This window comes from Oncorhynchus mykiss, chromosome 9 (assembly GCF_057628025.1).
Source record: "Oncorhynchus mykiss isolate SJ-2025 chromosome 9, ASM5762802v1, whole genome shotgun sequence".
In the NCBI taxonomy this organism is placed as follows: domain Eukaryota; kingdom Metazoa; phylum Chordata; class Actinopteri; order Salmoniformes; family Salmonidae; genus Oncorhynchus; species Oncorhynchus mykiss.
The window spans coordinates 43,016,119-43,035,313 of NC_143030.1; the positions used below are offsets into that span (position 1 = coordinate 43,016,119).

The 19,195-nt window shown below is 45.8% G+C and overlaps 1 protein-coding gene across 1 annotated transcript in view; it reads right to left on the bottom strand.

Annotated features, from left to right (window-relative positions):
* The window catches only part of LOC110532012 (cadherin-4), a 375,041-nt gene that overhangs the window by 85,274 nt on the left and 270,572 nt on the right, over positions 1-19,195 (bottom strand). Inside the window, exon 5 of the mRNA XM_036987924.2 lies at positions 5,428-5,640. Coding sequence (XP_036843819.1) covers positions 5,428-5,640 — 213 coding nt within the window. The remainder of the gene's footprint in view (positions 1-5,427; positions 5,641-19,195) is intronic.

Sequence of the window (19,195 nt, forward strand, 5' to 3'; positions counted from 1 at the left end):
TACTTCTCACAGTTGTGTCAAGTCGGCTCGATGTCCTTTGGGTGGTGGACCAATCTTGATACACACGGGACACTGACGAACGTGAAAAACCCAGCAGCGTCGCAGTTCTCGACACACTCAAACTGGTGCGCCTGGCACCTACTACCATACCCCGTTCAAAAGGCACTTCAATCTTTTGTCTTGCCCATTCACCCTCTGAATGGCACACACACACAATCCATGTCTCAAGGCTTACAAATCCTTGTTTAATCCTTCATCTACACGGGTGACATCAATAAGGGATCAGAGCATCAATAAGGGATCACCTGGATTCACCTGGTCAGTCTGTCATGGAAAGAGCAGGTGTTCCTGATGTTTTTTTTTACACTCAGTGTATAGTACTATAAGTCTGTTCTCTGGTTAAGTTTATTGTTTCACAGGGGGTGTTGTTGGCTTTACGCTGACGCTGGTTGGTTGCGATCGGGTGGGGGGGGTGGGGGGGGGAGCTTGAGTCTTTATTTACCCGAGTGGGAAAAATCAATGCTTTTCTCCCGCATGAGAAGTGTGCGGATCAATAGAGGGTTTCAGAAACGCCTCGTTGAGAAATCGATGGCTCTTTTACATGCCATTGATGGCTGTTTGGCTGGGGAAGAAAGCAAACGACAAAAAAAAGAACGCATGTTTATTGGAGGTATTACTGCCTCCCGCTCCGTTCTTCTTCTTGTAAAGAAGGCTATCATGTCCCCATTGCCTTGTCTCTTTGTTGGTCGTTCTTCTTGCTGCTTGTTCAAGTCGTGTACCATTTCGGCTCCGTCTGATCTATGGAGGATACTGCAGTGGGTATTTCTTAACCACATGAACTCTAGTGAACGTTCTATGAGACATATTTTTTTTGCAGTACGCACCCATTACACCTTTCGTTTGGGTACAGCCTTAAACTGGCCCAGTAGCCAGTCGAGATAAAGGCCTAAGAGCCTTTGTACGATAGAACTACAGACTACAGTCTACAGGCCCAGGTATTTGAGCACTGAAGGCTACAGGGCTATATGTGTTGATACAGACACCCTAAAGGCTGTAGGTCTTTGTACTGTACAGTAGGACTGATGGCAATAGGCCTTGATAACCACACGCTAGAGGCTAAGGATCTTGATACAGTAGCAGCAGTCTCTGCACTGGGCTTCAGTCTCTCTGAGCTCTGTTACACTTCCCCGGCAATGAGTGCAACTAGTCTGGTCAATGTACCGCGTGTCAACTAGCACCTCACTCATCCAATCAACACCCCACGACCCCACTGACAGGGCCCAGGGTCTGGGGAAGAGTCCTGGTTAGCAGCAGCGGCCTTGTTACCACACCTGTCCCATGCAGCGGTGGCCTGATCAAAGTGACATAGCCTGGTCTGACGGAGGGGTAGGGAGGGCTGCTGTCAGCCCTGTCTGTCCTGCTGACGGCCCCTCGGCCAGGGGAGGGGAGAGGAGGGCAGAGGATCGGTGGGATGGCGGGACTAGAGCTTCCCTCGCATGTCACTCAGCTGGGCGGCGGATGACAGAACAGGCCATTAAGGCTTGGATTGGCTTCACAGGCCATTAGGCAAGGTAGGCATCACACAGTCAGCCTCACAGCCATGCCACACAGGGCACTGAGTAATGGTGAGGTAGGGAGAGAGGGAGGGGTAGGGAGGGAGAGAGTGGAAGAGGAAGTGAAAGGGGGAGGGGGAGAGGGAGGAAAGAGATAAATGTATACGCAAGCTTTAGAAAGCCACACATGGCAGAGCTCTGCAGACACACTCTTCTCTCCTCCACCACACAAAATCTAAAAGCTGTGTCTGTCCAGTGGTCTGTTTCTGTGGTGTTTATTCTCTCCCTCTCTCTCTCTCTCTTTTTCTCTCTCCCTCTCTCTCTCTCCCTCCAAATTCTAAAACACACAAACAGGCATGTACACACTCACATACATACATACATACACACACTTGCTGACATACAGACTTCATCAACAGCAAAGGGATTCTTTCATCTGTCAGCAACACCCGTTGTGCACACCGCCATGCAATCTCCATAGACAAACATTGGCGGTAGAAGGGCCCTACACTGAAGAGCTCATTGGCTTTCAATGTGGCACTGTCATAAGATGCCACCTTTCCAACAAGTCAGTTCGTCAAATGCATGCCCTGCTAGAACACAAACCCACCGTCGAGTGCTGAAGTGGGTTGCACGTAAAAATTGTCTGTCCTCAGCTGCAACACTTACTCCCGAGTTCCAAACTGCCTCTGGAAGCAATGTCAGCACAAGAACTGTTCGTCAGGAACTTCATGAAATGGGTTTCCATGGCCGAGCTGCTGCACACAAGCCTAAGATCACCATGCGCAATGCCAAGAGTCAGCTGGAGTGGTGTAAAGGTCGCCGCCATTGGACTCTGTAGCAGTGGAAACACAGTCTCTGGAGAGGTTAATCACGCTTCACCATCTGGCAGTCCGACATACAAATCTGGGTTTGGTGGATGCCAGGAGAGCACTACCAGCCCCAATGCATAGTGCCAACTGTAAAGTTTGGTGGAGGAGGAATAATGGTCTGGGGCTGTTTTCATTGTTCGGGCAAGACCCCTTAGTTCCAGTAAAGGGAAATCTTAACGCTACAGCATACAATAACATTCTAGACAATTTTGTGCTTCCAACCTTGTGGCAACAGTTTGGAGAAGACCCTTCATGTTTCAGCATGACAATGCCCCCATGCATAAAGCGAGGTCCATACAAAAACGGTTTGTCGAGATCGATGTGGAAGAACTTGACTGGACTGCACAGAGCCCTGACCTCAACCCGACCTAATACCTTTGCGATGCATTGGAACGCCGACTGCAAGCCAGGCCTAATCGCCCAACATCAGTACCCGACCTCACTAATGCTCTTGTGGCTGAATGGAAGCCAGTCCCTGCAGCAATGTTCCAACATCTAGTGGGAAGCATTCCCAGAAGAGTGGAGGTTGTTCTAGCAACAACGCCATATTAATGCCCATGCTCTTGGAATGAGATGTTCGACAAGCAGGTGTCCACATACTTTTGGTCACGTGGTGTAACAGGATCGTCTACCCATGGAACCGGTCAAAAGCACAAAACGCACAAAGCAAAAACATCAAAGATAACGACATCAAAACCCCACCAAAATATATCTGGCTCCTTGTTAAAATCTCTCCTTGGTACAGTGGAGCTCTCTGTATGGCCATAACTGCCCTCCAGTCATTATTAAAGAGAGAGATGGGACCCGAGTGGAGGCATCAGCACGCATCACTTCTCCCCTGCTCCTAAAAGTTTACTCCAAGTCCTCCACCAGCTCCTAGAGGGCCTATTTACAGCACAGGCGGTGGATTGTATTGGCTGCACGCTAACGCTTCCAAACACTCCTTTGATTCCCCCCCCCCCTCCATTCCTCCACCTCTCCTCTCTTCTCGGGTTTTCACTGACCCCTGGACACAGGAGAGCTGTCTCGCTGCAGTGGGGGCCCGGGGCTGCTGACGAGAACTGCCGACCCTGCCAGGGAGAGATGGGACACATCTTGAAATACTCCTCCCATCCTTTCTAATAAAGGGCGAGAAACCTCTCTCCTCCTCCTTTCATTCCCAGTCTTTTTTTGGGATCCCTTCTTGTTCCTCTGCAGGCTGTCCCTTCGGACGGGATGAAAACAGGGTTAAAAACAAAGGAAGAAAATAAATATAAAAAAATGCTTCTTCTGCACAATTTAAACCCAAACGCAAAAGTTGCGAGGGTTCTGTAAACAGGCAGAAAAGCTGATGGCTAGATATCTCAGATAAAGAGAGAGCGAGAGAGAGGGAGAGAGAGAGAGCAGAGGGATGTAAAAACCAATAGGTTTTGTTCATTGGGAGTGGTGTTTTTTGATGAACAACAGCACACAGCATAGGGGGCACACAGCATTTTTTTTTTGCCTGAGACAAACTGAGCATTCTGTTGTGACAGAACCTTCACATTTCAAAGTCTGTAGTGCATTGCACTACACAGCGCTCGGCACACCAAGGCATTTACACAAGCGTTTATTTATTCATGTTATTTTCTTTTTCCGTGCGGCTTGTACAAACTCGACCCCCGAATCCCCTCTGTGTTTCTGTTTATTTTCCATACTTTTTTTTTCTCAAAACGAGCAGTTTCGCTGAAATGCAATTTGTTTGCATGGTCGTCACTTGCGTTGTTCCCCGCTGCCGTAACTCGAATACTAAACGAGCGGAGCTCCGTTGAATAACGAATAACACCTCAGAGGCAGCAGACTCGTGGGTCAGAGCATATTTCTCCCAAGTTCACAGGACAGACATAAAAGATACGTGGTTTAGGCCATGGGAACGCATCATTGCGCGGGGGGGGGGGGGGGGGGGGGGTGGTTTCTATCTGATCACGTGGATAATATCCTCCCAGTTCAAAACAACACGCTTTTAGATCTGTGGTTTGTAGATGCACCCAAACCATGGACTTATATTAAACCTCGAGGGATGAAGTCTTGCCCTGGCTTTAGCTAGCTGAGGATAGGGACTTTTTCTTACTTAATGTCACTCAAGGCTTTCCAGTTATACCAGGATCCAGACCAGGATTTTTACTTACAAGTCTGTGACAAATTACATTGTAAGAGGAGCTGTGCAAATATCATTAAAGTCAACTGAACTGAATTGCTGAATTAAGGGGACAATATACAGTTATTTCAGTGAAAGCCCAGCAGACTCATGAAAGACTTAGAGAGACGGAGCTTTTCGCTGTCTCTGGCGACAGAGCTCTCAGTCCAAGGGGAAAAGCTCTTAGCCCAATCAGTGTGGTTAGAATACCTGAGCACATTTTGCAGTTGTAATCGTATCACAGACACATAGCATAATCACATTCCGTGCCTGACAACCAGTCATAATGAGGATGGGGGGAGTAGGCACGAACCGGTAGTGAGAAACCTCTCTTTGTTTCTCCTGTAGGGCTCTCTACCATACTCGCTCTCACTCACAAGAACATTCAGTGGCCATTGCTTCTGAAATGGTTTTGACCACCCAAGGACTTGCTACGCAAACAGAGCGCTTTGAATTACGCTGATTAGCATTGATATTTGATCCATATATACACTCCCGTTCAAAAGTCAGATTGATCAGAAACACAGTGTTGACATTGTTAATGTTGTAAATGACTGTTGTAGCTGGAACTGGCAGATCGTATATGGAATATCTACATTGGTGTACAGAGGCCCATTTTCAGCAACCATCACTCCTGTGTTCCAATGTCACATTGTGTTATCTAAAAAAAAAGGCTTTAAAAGACTTATTGATCATGAGAAAACCCTTTTGCAATTTGTGATTTTATGACTGACGAACAAACACCACGCGTACGAACCATTTATTGTTAGGACTTGAAAAAGGGTTCAAGTTCTGTGTACTTCCTGTCCAACTTTGGGAGTTTTAACCAATCATAAAGGTCACTTACGCTGACGAGCATCTGTGGGAAGGGCCCTCTGGAGTTTTCAGGCACGTTGATTGGCGGAATGACCCAGTCTCTCTTCTGTCTCCGCAGTACCTTGGAGCTCATCTCCCGTTGCCTGGGAAACATGATGACGGTGGGTGGGGCCTGGAACTCTGGTGATGCTTTGACCTCCTCTTCCTCCTTCCTCTCCCCTTCTTTCCCCTGTTCCACTCTGATCTGAAAGACACGACACAAAGGACAAAGATACAGTTTGAGCGGGCTGCTATGTGACGTGCGTACATGTGAGTGTGCACGTGTGTACGTAAGAGGAGGTCCCAAGAAACCGAAGCTAGCCCCAGACCTTGTTCTTTACACCTGGTTGTTAAAAACTCCCATAAAGAGTGGACACGTCTCTCCTAGGATTTACACCCCTATTCCCATTGCATGGCCAGGGATACTGTGAGAACTGTCTACCTGCAGGCTAGTGTTTTTATCCGGAATAAGACGGCTACAAGGAACCTCCATTCCATTATGTGTGAATATTCACTCATTAAAGTCTTGTTGCTAATGATGTCTTGATTGTAATCAGTGAGGTGGTTTTTGGTGGGGTGCAATCAAATGAGATGGACTACCAACAAAGTTTGAAATGCATTGGCAGAGCAACCAACTGCGGAGAAACACAATTACAAAGTCAATCCAGTGATTCATTTATTCAGCATTTGAATCAATGAAGAAATGCTGGGTGCATCTATATAACACATTTTTCCCCGGGTCAAATATTAAGTTAGATAAGCCGCTCGTTGTTTTCTTGTTTCAATAACAAATCAAGTATCCGACAAGCCCGTAAACAAACGGACATAATATGTCATGTCAACATTCATGTATATGTATGTATGTGTATGTACAGTGGGGCAAAAAAGTATTTAGTCAGCCACCAATTGTGCAAGTTCTCCCACTTAAAAAGATGAGAGAGGCCTGTAATTTTCATCATAGGTACACTTCAACTATGACAGACAAAATGAGAAGAAAAAAATCCAGAAAATCACATTGTAGGATTTTTTGTGAATTTATTTGCAAATTATGGTGGAAAATAAGTATTTGGTCACCTACAAACAAGCAAGATTTCTGGCTAGCTTCTTCTTTAAGAGGCTCCTCTGTCCTCCACTCGTTACCTGTATTAATGGCACCTGTTTGAACTTGTTATCAGTATAAAAGACACCTGTCAAAAACCTCAAACAGTCACACTCCAAACTCCACTATGGCCAAGACCAAAGAGCTGTCAAAGGACACCAGAAACAAAATTGTAGACCTGCACCAGGCTGGGAAGACTGAATCTGCAATAGGTAAGCAGCTTGGTTTGAAGAAATCAACTGTGGGAGCAATTATTAGGAAATGGAAGACATACAAGACCACTGATAATCTCCCTCGATCTGGGGCTCCACACAAGATCTCACCCCGTGGGGTCAAAATGATCACAAGAACGGTGAGCAAAAATCCCAGAACCACACGGGGGGGGGGGGGGGGGGCGGGGGACCTAGTGAATGACCTGCAGAGAGCTGGGACCAAAGTAACAAAGCCTACCATCAGTAACACACTACGCCGCCAGGGACTCAAATCCTGCAGTGCCAGCCGTGTCCCCCCGCTTAAGCCAGTACATGTCCAGGCCCGTCTGAAGTTTGCTAGAGAGCATTTGGATGATCCAGAAGAAGATTGGGAGAATGTCATATGGTCAGATGAAACCAAAATATAACTTTTTTGGTAAAAACTCAACCCGTCGTGTTTGGAGGACAAAGAATGCTGAGTTGCATCCAAAGAACACCATAGCTACTGTGAAGCATGGGGGTGGAAACATCATGCTTTGGGGCTGTTTTTCTGCAAAGGGACCAGGACGACCGATCCGTGTAAAGGAAAGAATGAATGGAGCCATGTAGGTGTCCTGGAGGGCAGGTAGTTTGCCCCCGGTGATGCGTTGTGCAGACCTCACTACCCTCTGGAGAGCCTCACGGTTGTGGGCGGAGCAGTTGCCGTACCAGGCGGTGATACAGCCCGACAGGATGCTCTCGATTGTGCATCTGTAGAAGTTTGTGAGTGCTTTTGGTGACAAGCCAAATTTCTTCAGCCTCCTGAGGTTGAAGAGGTGCTGCTTCGCCTTCTTCACGATGCTGTCTGTGTGGGTGGACCAATTCAGTTTGTCTGTGATGTGTACGCCGAGGAACTTAAAACTTACTACCCTCTCCACTGCTGTTCCATCAATGTGGATAGGGGGGTGTTCACTCTGCTGTTTCCTGAAGTCCACAATCATCTCCTTAGTTTTGTTGACGTTGAGTGTGAGGTTATTTTCCTGACACCACACTCCGAGGGCCCTCACCTCCTCCCTGTAGGCCGTCTCGTCGTTGTTGGTAATCAAGCCTACCACTGTTGTGTCGTCCGCAAACTTGATGATTGAGTTGGAGGCGTGCGTAGCCACGCAGTCGTGGGTGAACAGGGAGTACAGGAGAGGGCTCAGAACGCACCCTTGTGGGGCCCCAGTGTTGAGGATCAGCGGGGTGGAAATGTTGTTGCCTACCCTCACCACCTGGGGGCGGCCCGTCAGGAAGTCCATTACCCAGTTGCACACGAGCTTGGAGGGCACTATGGTGCTAAATGCAGAGCTGTAGTCGATGAACAGCATTCTCACATAGGTATTCCTCTTGTCCAGATGGGTTAGGGCAGTGTGCAGTGTGGTTGAGATTGCATCGTCTGTGGACCTATTTGGGCGGTAAGCAAATTGGAGTGGGTCTAGGGTGTCAGGTAGGGTGGAGGTGATATGGTCCTTGACTAGTCTCTCAAAGCACTTCATGATGACGGAAGTGAGCGCTACGGGCGGTAGTCTTTTAGCTCAGTTACCGTAGCTTTCTTGGGAACAGGAACAATGGTGGCCCTCTTGAAGCATGTGGGAACAGCAGACTGGGATAAGGATTGATTGAATATGTCCGTAAACACACCAACCAGCTGGTCTGCGCATGCTCTGAGGGCGCGGCTAGGGATGCCATCTGGGCCTGCAGCCTTGCGAGGGTTAACACGTTTAAATGTTTTACTCACCTCGGCTGCAGTGAAGGAGAGTCCGCATGTTATGGTTGCGGGCCATGTTAGTGGCACTGTATTGTCCTCAAAGCGGGCAAAAAAGTTATTTAGTCTGCCTGGGAGCAAGACATCCTGGTCCGTGACGGGGCTGGTTTTCTTTTTGTAATCCGTGATTGACTGTAGACCCTTTCACATACCTCTTGTGTCTGAGCCGTTGAATTGCGATTCTACTTTGTCTCTATACTGACGCTTAGCTTGTTTGATTGCCTTGCGGAGGGAATAGCTACACTGTTTGTATTCGGTCATGTTTCCGGTCACCTTGCCCTGATTAAAAGCAGTGGTTCCCGCTTTCAGTTTCACGTGAATGCTGCCATCAATCCATGGTTTCTGGTTTGGGAATGTTTTAATCATTGCTATGTGAACGACATCTTCAACGCACGTTCGAATGAACTCGCTCACCGAATCAGCGTATTCGTCAATGTTGTTGTCTGACGCAATACGAAACATATCCCAGTCATGTGATGGAAGCAGTCTTGGAGTGTGGAATCAGATTGGTCGGACCAGCGTTGAACAGATCTCAGCGCGGGAGCTTCTTGTTTTAGTTTCTGTCTGTAGGCAGGGATCAACAAAATGGAGTCGTGGTCAGCTTTTCCGAAAGGAGAGCGGGGCAGGGCCTTATATGCGTCGCGGAAGTTAGAATAGCAATGATCCAAGGTTTTTCCAGCCCTGGTTGCGCAATCGATATGCTGATAAAATTTAGGGAGTCTTGTTTTCAGATTAGCCTTGTTAAAATCCCCAGCTACAATGAATGCAGCCTCCGGATAAATGGATTCCAGTTTGCAAAGAGTCAAATAAAGTTCGTTCAGAGCCATCGATGTGTCTGCTTGGGGGGGAATATATACGGCTGTGATTATAATCGAAGAGAATTCCCTTGGTAGATAATGCGGTCGACATTTGATTGTGAGGAATTCTAAAATCAGGTGAACAGAAGGACTTGAGTTCCTGTATGTTGTTATGATCACACCACGTCACGTTAACCATGAAGCATACGCCCCCGCCCCTCTTCTTACCAGAAAGATGTTTGTTTCTGTCTGCGCGATGCGTGGAGAAACCAGCTGGCTGCACCGACTCCGATAGTGTCTCTCCAGTGAGCCATGTTTCCGTGAAGCAAAGAACGTTACAGTCTCTGATGTCCCTCTGGAATGCTACCCTTGCTCGGATTTCATCAACCTTGTTGTCAAGAGACTGGACATTGGCGAGAAGAATGCTAGGGAGTGGTGCACGATGTGCCCGTCTCCGGAGTCTGACCAGAAGACCGCTTCGTTTCCCCCTTTTACGAAGTCGTTTTTTTGGGTCGCCGGCTGGGATCCATTCCGTTGTCCTGGGTGAAAGGCAGAATACAGGATCCGCTTCGCGAAAGTCATATTCTTGGTCGTACTGATGGTGAGTTGACGCTGCTCTTATGTTCAGTAGTTCTTCTCGACTGTATGTAATGAAACCTAAGATGACCTGGGGTACCAATGTAAGAAATAACACGTATGTATGTATGTGTGTGTATGTATGTATGTATGTATGTATGTATGTATGTATGTATGTGTATGTATGTGTGTATGTATGTATGTGTATGTATGTATGTGTATGTATGTGTATGTATGTGTGTATGTATGTATGTGTATGTATGTATGTGTATGTATGTGTATGTATGTATGTGTATGCATGTATGTGTATGTATGTATGTGTATGTATGTGTATGTATGTATGTGTATGCATGTATGTATGTATGTATGTGTATGTATGTGTATGTATGTATGTGTATGTATGTGTATGTATGTATGTGTATGTATGTATGTGTATGTATGTATGTGTATGTATGTGTATGTATGTGTATGTATGTATGTATGTGTATGTATGTATGTATGTATGTATGTATGTATGTATGTATGTATGTATGTATGTATGTATGTATGTGTATGTATGTAGGTGTATGTATATGTATGTATGTATGTATGTATGTATGTATGTATGTATGTATGTATGTATGTATGTATGTGTATGTATGTGTATGTATGTATGTGTATGTATGTATGTGTATGTATGTATGTGTATGTATGTATGTATGTGTATGTATGTGTATGTATGTGTATGTATGTATGTGTATGTATGTATGTGTATGTATGTATGTGTATGTATGTATGTATGTATGTATGTGTATGTATGTGTATGTATGTGTATGTATGTATGTGTATGTATGTGTATGTATGTGTATGTATGTGTATGTGTATGTATGTATGTGTATGTATGTGTATGTATGTGTATGTATGTGTATGTATGTATGCGTATGTGTATGTATGTATGTGTATGTATGTGTATGTATGTGTATGTGTATGTATGTATGTGTATGTATGTATGTGTATGTATGTGTATGTATGTGTATGTATGTATGCGTATGTGTATGTATGTATGTGTATGTATGTGTATGTATGTGTATGTATGTATGTGTGTGTATGTATGTGTATCTGTTGCCTGCTGTATGACTAAAAGCAGACATGTAGATTCTCAGTGTCGTGTCCTGTATGGTCCGAGCTCCACATGAATAATACAAAGTTTGAATCAGTCCAGCATCTCCAGGCTCTGCTAGTAGGAACACACTGTATCCTGCATCCCCAGTGGCTATGGGAACTCTGGTATTAACATGGAGAAATCATGTTAGATTTGACATGCAGTATCTCTGGGCTTCAGTGTAACCTCCGGGTTATAATACACAAGTCCGGAGTTCAGCAAGTTCAGTCAGAATCGTCCTCCAACCACATCCCACATCCCTCAGCCCTCTAGCTCCTCCCCTCTCAATCTCGCATTCTATAACCCTCCTTTCACCCCCCCTCCATCTCTCTCTCCCTCTTATTGTTTTCCCCCTCTCTCCTCCTTATTGTTTTCCCCCTCTCTCCTCCCTATTGTTTTCGCCCTCTCTCCCTCTTATTGTTTTCCCCCTCTCTCCTCCTTATTCTCTCCTCCTTATTGTTTTCCCCCTCTCTCCTCCTTATTGTTTTCCCCCTCTCTCCTCCTTATTGTTTTCCCCCTCTCTCCTCCTTATTGTTTTCCCCCTCTCTCCTCCTTATTGTTTTCCCCCTCTCTCCTCCCTTTTGGCTGATCCTGACAGCTTGTCGTGGTAATAGCAATTCATCAGAAGCTGCGGAGTGCTATGCTAATAGGTAGATGGAGCGTGAGACGGGTTAAGCGTGCCAGAGGGCGAGGACGATGCAGTGCTAACGCTCTATCCCAGGTGTCCCTTAGATTTCCACCAGGTCTCCCCAAGTCATCTGCTCTCATGTTGCTTATTGTTCCAATGGCAGGGAGGCGAATGAGAGACATTTCCAGCTAAACGGGTGAGAGCAGTGGCACAAGGTAAGATAAGCGTATTGTGTGTGTGTGTGTGCGTGCGCGTGTGCATGTGAGAACAAACTCCGCTCCTCGTATAAGAGAGACAGGTCCAATCACCATATATTTACATATAAAAAGCCTTGTGTTTTAATACCGGTTCCAATATTTCATTTTACCTTCCCTCCCCTCTCTAACATCTCTCTCTCTCCCCCCTCTCTCTAATGTGTGGCCTTGCGGTTTCGGTAGTTAAAATGCAAGGGGAAACCCAGGAACTACGCAGGAACAGGGCACAACAGCGGAAGAATAAAAGAAGGTTCTCTTGGCACACTGAAAGTTGAGAGCTCTGGCAAGCTGTTTATTCTAATTACCGCCCCGTGGAACTTTCCACACAGTCTATAACCCCCCCGTCATGTATAACCCGCTGCCAGGTTGCCTCCGAAGCTGGGCTGTACCTGCCAGTGGAAACAATGCTTTCAGATTGAATTCATTAGATGGACGTACATGAGAAGGCTTTTCAAGCTGCATTAAAGGAAGCCTGTCTGTTGGAGAGGTTGGCATGTAAACGTTGGGCGGGTGGGAGGGAAGGAAGGAAGGAAGGAAGGAAGGGAGGGAGGGAGGGAGGGAGGGAGGGAGGAAGGAAGGAAGGAAGGAAGGAAGGAAGGAAGGAAGGAAGGAATGAAGGAAGGAAGGAAGGAAGGAAGGAAGGAAGGAAGGAAGGAAGGAAGGAAGGAAGGAAGGAAGGAAGGAAGGAAGGAAGGAAGGAAGGAAGGAAGGAAGGAAGGAAGGAAGGAGAGGGGCAATGCCCATGGGTGAATGTGCCGTTTTCAGTTTCTTCAATCAAGCTCCACATTTCAAACATCAGATATGGCACAGAACAAGGGGGGTTGGGGGGCATGGGATAGACAAGTGGAAAGGAGTGGGAAGAGGGGAGAAGAAGGGAGAAGAGGGGAGAAGAGAGTGAGAAGAGAGTGAGAAGAGGGGAGAAGAGAGGGAGAAGAAGGGAGAAGAGAGGGAGAAGAGGGGAGAAGAAGGGAGAAGAGAGGGAGAAGAGGGGAGAAGAGAGGGAGAAGAGAGGGAGAAGAGAGGGAGAAGAGGGGAGAAGAAGGGAGAAGAGGGGAGAAGAGAGGGAGAAGAGGGGAGAAGAGAGGGAGAAGAGAGGAGAAGAGGGGAGAAGAGGGGAGAATAAGGGAGAAGAGAGGGAGAAGAGAGGGAGAAGAGAGGGAGAAGAGGGGAGAAGAGGGGAGAAGAGGGGAGAAGAGAGTGAGAAGGTTAAGGGCTAACATGATGGAGGGAGAGAGGGTAGAGACATGTTTGGGCTCTGTCATTTGCTTGTCAAATCTAATTTGTCAAATTTTGAGATTAGAACGTTTGATGTTTCCAATATTGTCCAAACTTATTGGAGTTGTGAATGTGGCAGTCGATCTTAAAGTCCATGCTTCTCTTGGTGACTCATAGATTTCAGCTCAAATGATTACCATGTCCTGTATACAGGGGAATGAATGAGGGTAGTGGGTGCACTTCATCTCTATGCCACTAGGGGAGCTGCAGCTCCTCATACAGACAGCTCTGTCTTTGCTTTTCTAAATCCTCATGATCCAGAAATCATCTAATCCAACCATTCTTCTCCTCTCCTGTGCCAGGCACAGTCTACCCTTCCAAACACCCATGTAACATGTTCTCATCATGTGCCATCATGTGCCATGTTGCCTGAACCAGATCCCCATGGTGTATGTTCAGGGGGACACCTCTCTCTCCCCCCATCACCCAGTGCCAAGTCAAACACGCGTGTGTTCTCCAGCTACGGTACATGGATCCAAACTAGATTAGTCAGACGGAGAGGGGCGACAGATGTACGCTGGGCTCTGGACAAATGTCTTCTATTTCTCATCGGGAGGAGGGCTTAGTGTGCCTGATTGCAGGGGCTGGCTCCCCCAGTTCAGAGTGCCATGGTGGGGGGGACTAGGGAGGGGAGGGAGGAGGGGTTCCGGGGGTGTTAGGGGTTGGATGGGGGAGGGAGACAGGGAGTCGAGGAGAGTAGAGATAGTGGTGGTGGTGGGTGGGGGTATATTGAGAAGCAGAGGTGACCTCCCTGTCTAAATAAGTTATGCTCCAAATCCTTTCATCTGCAGATCCTAACAGGTACATGTGGACCACTGGTGAGTAAGGGGCACAGAGAGAGAAGTGAGAGGCAGAGAGCGCAAGAGAGATAGAAAGAGAGCAAGAGCGAGAGAGGGAGAGATGAGCTGTGGCCCATTGTTGCCTAAGGGACTCTGGCCAAGCTGTTCTCCAGCTGTGGTAGTGTACTGGAATTCTGGCCGCAGCCTGCTGACACACATTGATAACTCAGAAATAACACAGACGACTATGTGAACGAACACACATGCACACACACAGGCAGACAACACAGAGACAGTGGACGACTAGATAGGATTGTGTTAGATTGTCAAATATCGAACAAGGGGCAAACTCAAGATTTCACCATTATTCCTATAGCTTGGAGGCTAACATCATCACACAGCTAAAAGGACTGCCATTGTCTGGTTGCACTGGTCTAAGCATTAAATAACTGAATGTAGAATTATATATACTGTGTGTGTGTATATATATGTGTATATATATATATATATATATATATATATATATATATATATATTAGTGGGTTGATCAGCTTTAATACTGCAGATAGATTGTAGCTTCTATCAATGTGCACTGCATGATTTCCAATCCCCCATATTTGGGTGGTAAATATACAGTTGAAGTGGGAAGTTTACATACACTTAGATTGGAGTCATTAAAACTTGTTTTTCAACCACTCCACAAATTCCTTGTTAACAAACTATAGTTTTGGCAAGTCGGTTGGGACATCTACTTTGTGCATGACACAAGTCATTTTTCCAACAATTTTTCACAGTTCGGATTATTTCACTTATAAATCACTGTATCACAATTCTAATGGGTCAGAAGTTTACATACACTAAGTTGACTGTGCCTTTAAACAGCTTGGAAAAATTCCAGAAAATAACGTCATGGCTTTAGAAGCTTCTGATAGGCTAATTGACATAATTTGAGTCTATTGGATGTATTTCAAGGCCTACCTTCAAACTCAGTGCCTGAGTTATACATGACATCATGTGGAAATCAAAAGAAATCAGCCAAGACCTCTGAAAAGAAGTTGTAGACCTCCACAAGTCTGGTTCATCCTTGGGAGCAATTTCCAAATGCCTGAAGGTTCCACGTTCATCTGTACAAACAATAGTACGCAAGTATAAACAAGTATATATATATATATATATATATATATTAGTGGGTTGATCAGCTTTAATACTGCAGATAGATTGTAGCTTCTATCAATGTAATTGTCTGCATGATTTCCAATCCCCCATATTTGGGTGGTAAATATACAGTTGAAGTGGGAAGTTTACATACACTTAGATTGGAGTCATTAAAACTTGTTTTTCAACCACTCCACAAATTCCTTGTTAACAAACTATAGTTTTGGCAAGTCGGTTGGGACATCTACTTTGTGCATGACACAAGTCATTTTTCCAACAATTTTTCACAGTTCGGATTATTTCACTTATAAATCACTGTATCACAATTCTAGTGGGTCAGAAGTTTACATACACTAAGTTGACTGTGCCTTTAAACAGCTTGGAAAAATTCCAGAAAATAACGTCATGGCTTTAGAAGCTTCTGATAGGCTAATTGACATAATTTGAGTCTATTGGATGTATTTCAAGGCCTACCTTCAAACTCAGTGCCTGAGTTATACATGACATCATGTGGAAATCAAAAGAAATCAGCCAAGACCTCTGAAAAGAAGTTGTAGACCTCCACAAGTCTGGTTCATCCTTGGGAGCAATTTCCAAATGCCTGAAGGTTCCACGTTCATCTGTACAAACAATAGTACGCAAGTATAAACACCATGGGACCACGCAGCCGTCATACCTCTCAGGAAGGAGATGCATTCTGTCTCCTAGAGATGAACGTACTTTGGTGCGAAAAGTGCGAATCAATCCTAGAACAACAGCAAAGGACCTTGTGAAGATGCTGGAGGAAACGGGTAAAAAAGTATCAATATCCACAGTAAAACAAGTCCTATATCGACATAACCTGAAAGGCTGCTCAGCAAGGAAGAAGCCACTGCTCCAAAACCGCCATAAAAAAGCCAGACTACGGTTTGCAACTGCACATGGGGACAAATATCGTACTTTTGGGAGAAATGTCCTCTGGTCTGATGAAACAAAAATAGAACTGTTTGGCCATAATGACCATCGTTATGTTTGGAGGAAAAAGGGGGAGGCTTGTCAGGAAGTTAAAGCTTGGTTGAAAATGGGTCTTCCAAATGGACAATGATCCCAAACATGCTTCCAAAGTTGTGGCAAAATGGCTTAAGGACAACAAAGTCAAGGTATTGGAGTGGCCATCACAAAGCCCCGACCTCAATCCTATAGAACATTTTTGGGCAGAACTGAAAAAACGTGTGCGAGCAAGGAGGCCTACAATCCTGACTCAGTTACACCAGCTCTGTCAGGAGGAATGGGCCAAAATTCACCCAACTTATTGTGAGAAGCTTGTGGAAGGCTACCCAAAACATTTGACCAAAGTTAAACAATTTAAAGGCAATGTTACCAAATACTAATTGAGTCTATGTGAACTTCTGACCCACTGGGAATGTGATGAAAGAAATAAACCTCAAATAAACCCAAATCCTTCTCTCTACTATTATTCTGACATTTCACATTCTTAAAATAAAGGTGATGATCCTAACTGACCTAAGACAGGGAATTTTTACTAGGATTAAATGTCAGGAATTGTGAAAAACTGAGTTTAAATGTATTTGTCTAAGGTGTATGTAAACCTACGACTTAAACTGTATACATTTTTATAATTTTCCCCTAACCTTACCACCCTTTCTGTAATTGGACTAAACTAACGGACAACAACACTTAGAATGTTAAATTAACAGTGTACCACTACGATCCCAGACAACAAGACCATGGAGACCACAATGTTCAACTCACTGTTTATTAAGTGTTAACACAGAAATGCCAGCTCTCCTCTGCAGCAAATGAAACAACACTCCCTCCATCCACTGTTGGAACAGAAGAATGGCAGAGGAGGAGAGGAAGAGAGCCGAGCCAGACGTAGACTCAGTTTCCGAACAGCAGCTTAATAGAGTCAACAGACTTTCAACATACGTTCTTCCTTTCTCTAGCCCACACGCACACAGAGACAAGACACACAGAGAAAAGACACACAGACACACAAAGAGACACACGCATGCACGCACGCACATTAACACACACGCAGGAACTGACGCCTGCGCGCACATACGCACACACTCTATCCACAACCAGAAGTGTACACTAAAACACACACTTAATATTCACATGATCCTACATAATCCCTTTAGCACAGAAACAAACACACATTCTCTCTCACACGTACACACACACACACACTGTGTGAACAGGAGTCAGTGAGTGTGAAATGGAAGCGGCGCCCAGCTCCGGTGCCACCAGAAACCAGCCAGCTGGCTCCTATCCCGGCCTTCCCCTACCCTCCCGAGCCTCCGCTCGCACCCCGGCCGGTACACTTTGATATCAGTCAGCCCCTGGCAAAACACACATCTGGATGTTATTACTCCACAGAGCAGAGCACCACAAAAAGCCATTTTCACATTGTGTTCGTGCGTCCTTGTTGTTTTCTATGTCTGTATCGCAATTTGTATTACTACAGCTGTAGTAGAATGGTCTGACCCAACTCCATTCTCCTCCCTCTTCCGTATCGGACTTCATAAGCATGAATGTGTCATAGACAAACAATGGAGTAGTTGCTTCGGGTCTAAGACCTGCTCTTTGGTTCGACTGGCTATCGCTGCCGCAAAGTCCGTGAACCCAGTGGGATTTGGGTGTGACGCTGCCTGAGTTCCATGAGCACTCGCACACACACTTGGCTTCACACACACTCCCTTGGACCCAACACACTCTCCTCACATAGTACTGCAGCCATGGTGTGACTCCATATTGGCTGCCCACAGTAAGAGGTTCTCTTGGTGGATCATTTTGATGGCAGAGAACTGAGTGGCACATGGTCTGTTCTGGACAGGGAGAATTTTGGCTGATCCTGTGATCCCTATCTAAGCAATGTCAGAGTGCCCTGGCCACCCCTACCACTCTCGGCTCCAGTAGGACATTTAGTACCAGGTGGCAGGGAGACATGAGAATCACTGCACTGATTAAATGCTGATTAGATGCTGGAATGGATCATTGGGGTTCAGGGAGAGAGATGGAACGGGCCAATGACGAGTCTTAGACTCAAAGTCTTAGCTCAAAGCTACAGTATAGTCACTCTAACTTTGTTAATATATGCTGTTTCCTACCATCCTAACCTTCCACTCCTTGAATAGCCTTCTATTCTAACCTAAAGGGTTGAGATGAAGGCCATGCCAAGCCCTCATGAACCCAGTGCCCTGGTGAAAGTCCAGGATGACTATGTGTGACAGTCTCTGTATAGGCAGCAGAGTGAAATCAGTTGTGGGTATTTTTATCCTCCTTCCGGGGCTGTATGCTACCCTCAGTAAATAAATCATAGGACTACTAATATAGGTCTACTCAGTCTCCCGCCCGGGATGCCAGGTTTGAGACACCATTATAGTTCATTCCTGGGTTGCCAGGTTTGAGACACTCAGTGTATTCCTGGATTCAGACACTATTATAGGACTACTCAGTTCATTCCTGGGTTGCCAGGTTTGAGCTACTATTACGGGGGGCTGGGATAAGATTTATTTTTATTTTTAAAACTGGACAAAACACACATCACGACAAGAGAGACACCCCAACACTACATAAGGAGGGACCTAAGACAACAACGCAACATGGCAGCAATACAACATGGTAGCAGCACAAACATGGTACAAACATTGTCAGGCACGGAAAACAAGCACGAAGGGCAAAAAGGTAGAGACAGCAATAAATCCCGGCAACGTGTCAGTAAGAGTGTCCATGATTGTCCAGTTTGAGTGTTTTGTTTGTAGCTCCTTCCAGTCGCTAGCTGCAGCGAACTGAAAAGAGGAGCGACCCAGGGACGTGTGCGCTTCGGGGACCTTTAACAGAATGCGAATGACAGAATGGGTGCTGTATGTGTGGGAAAGAGGTTCGCAGTTGGGAGGGAGGCCTAAGAGTGCTTTATAAATAAGCATCAACCCATGGGTCTTGTGTCGGGTATACAGAGATGGCCAGTTTACAGAGGAGTATAGATTGCAGCAATATGTCCTATAAGGAGCATTGGTGGCAAATCTGATGGCCCAATGGTAAAGAACATCTAGCCGCTGGAAAGCACCACTTAC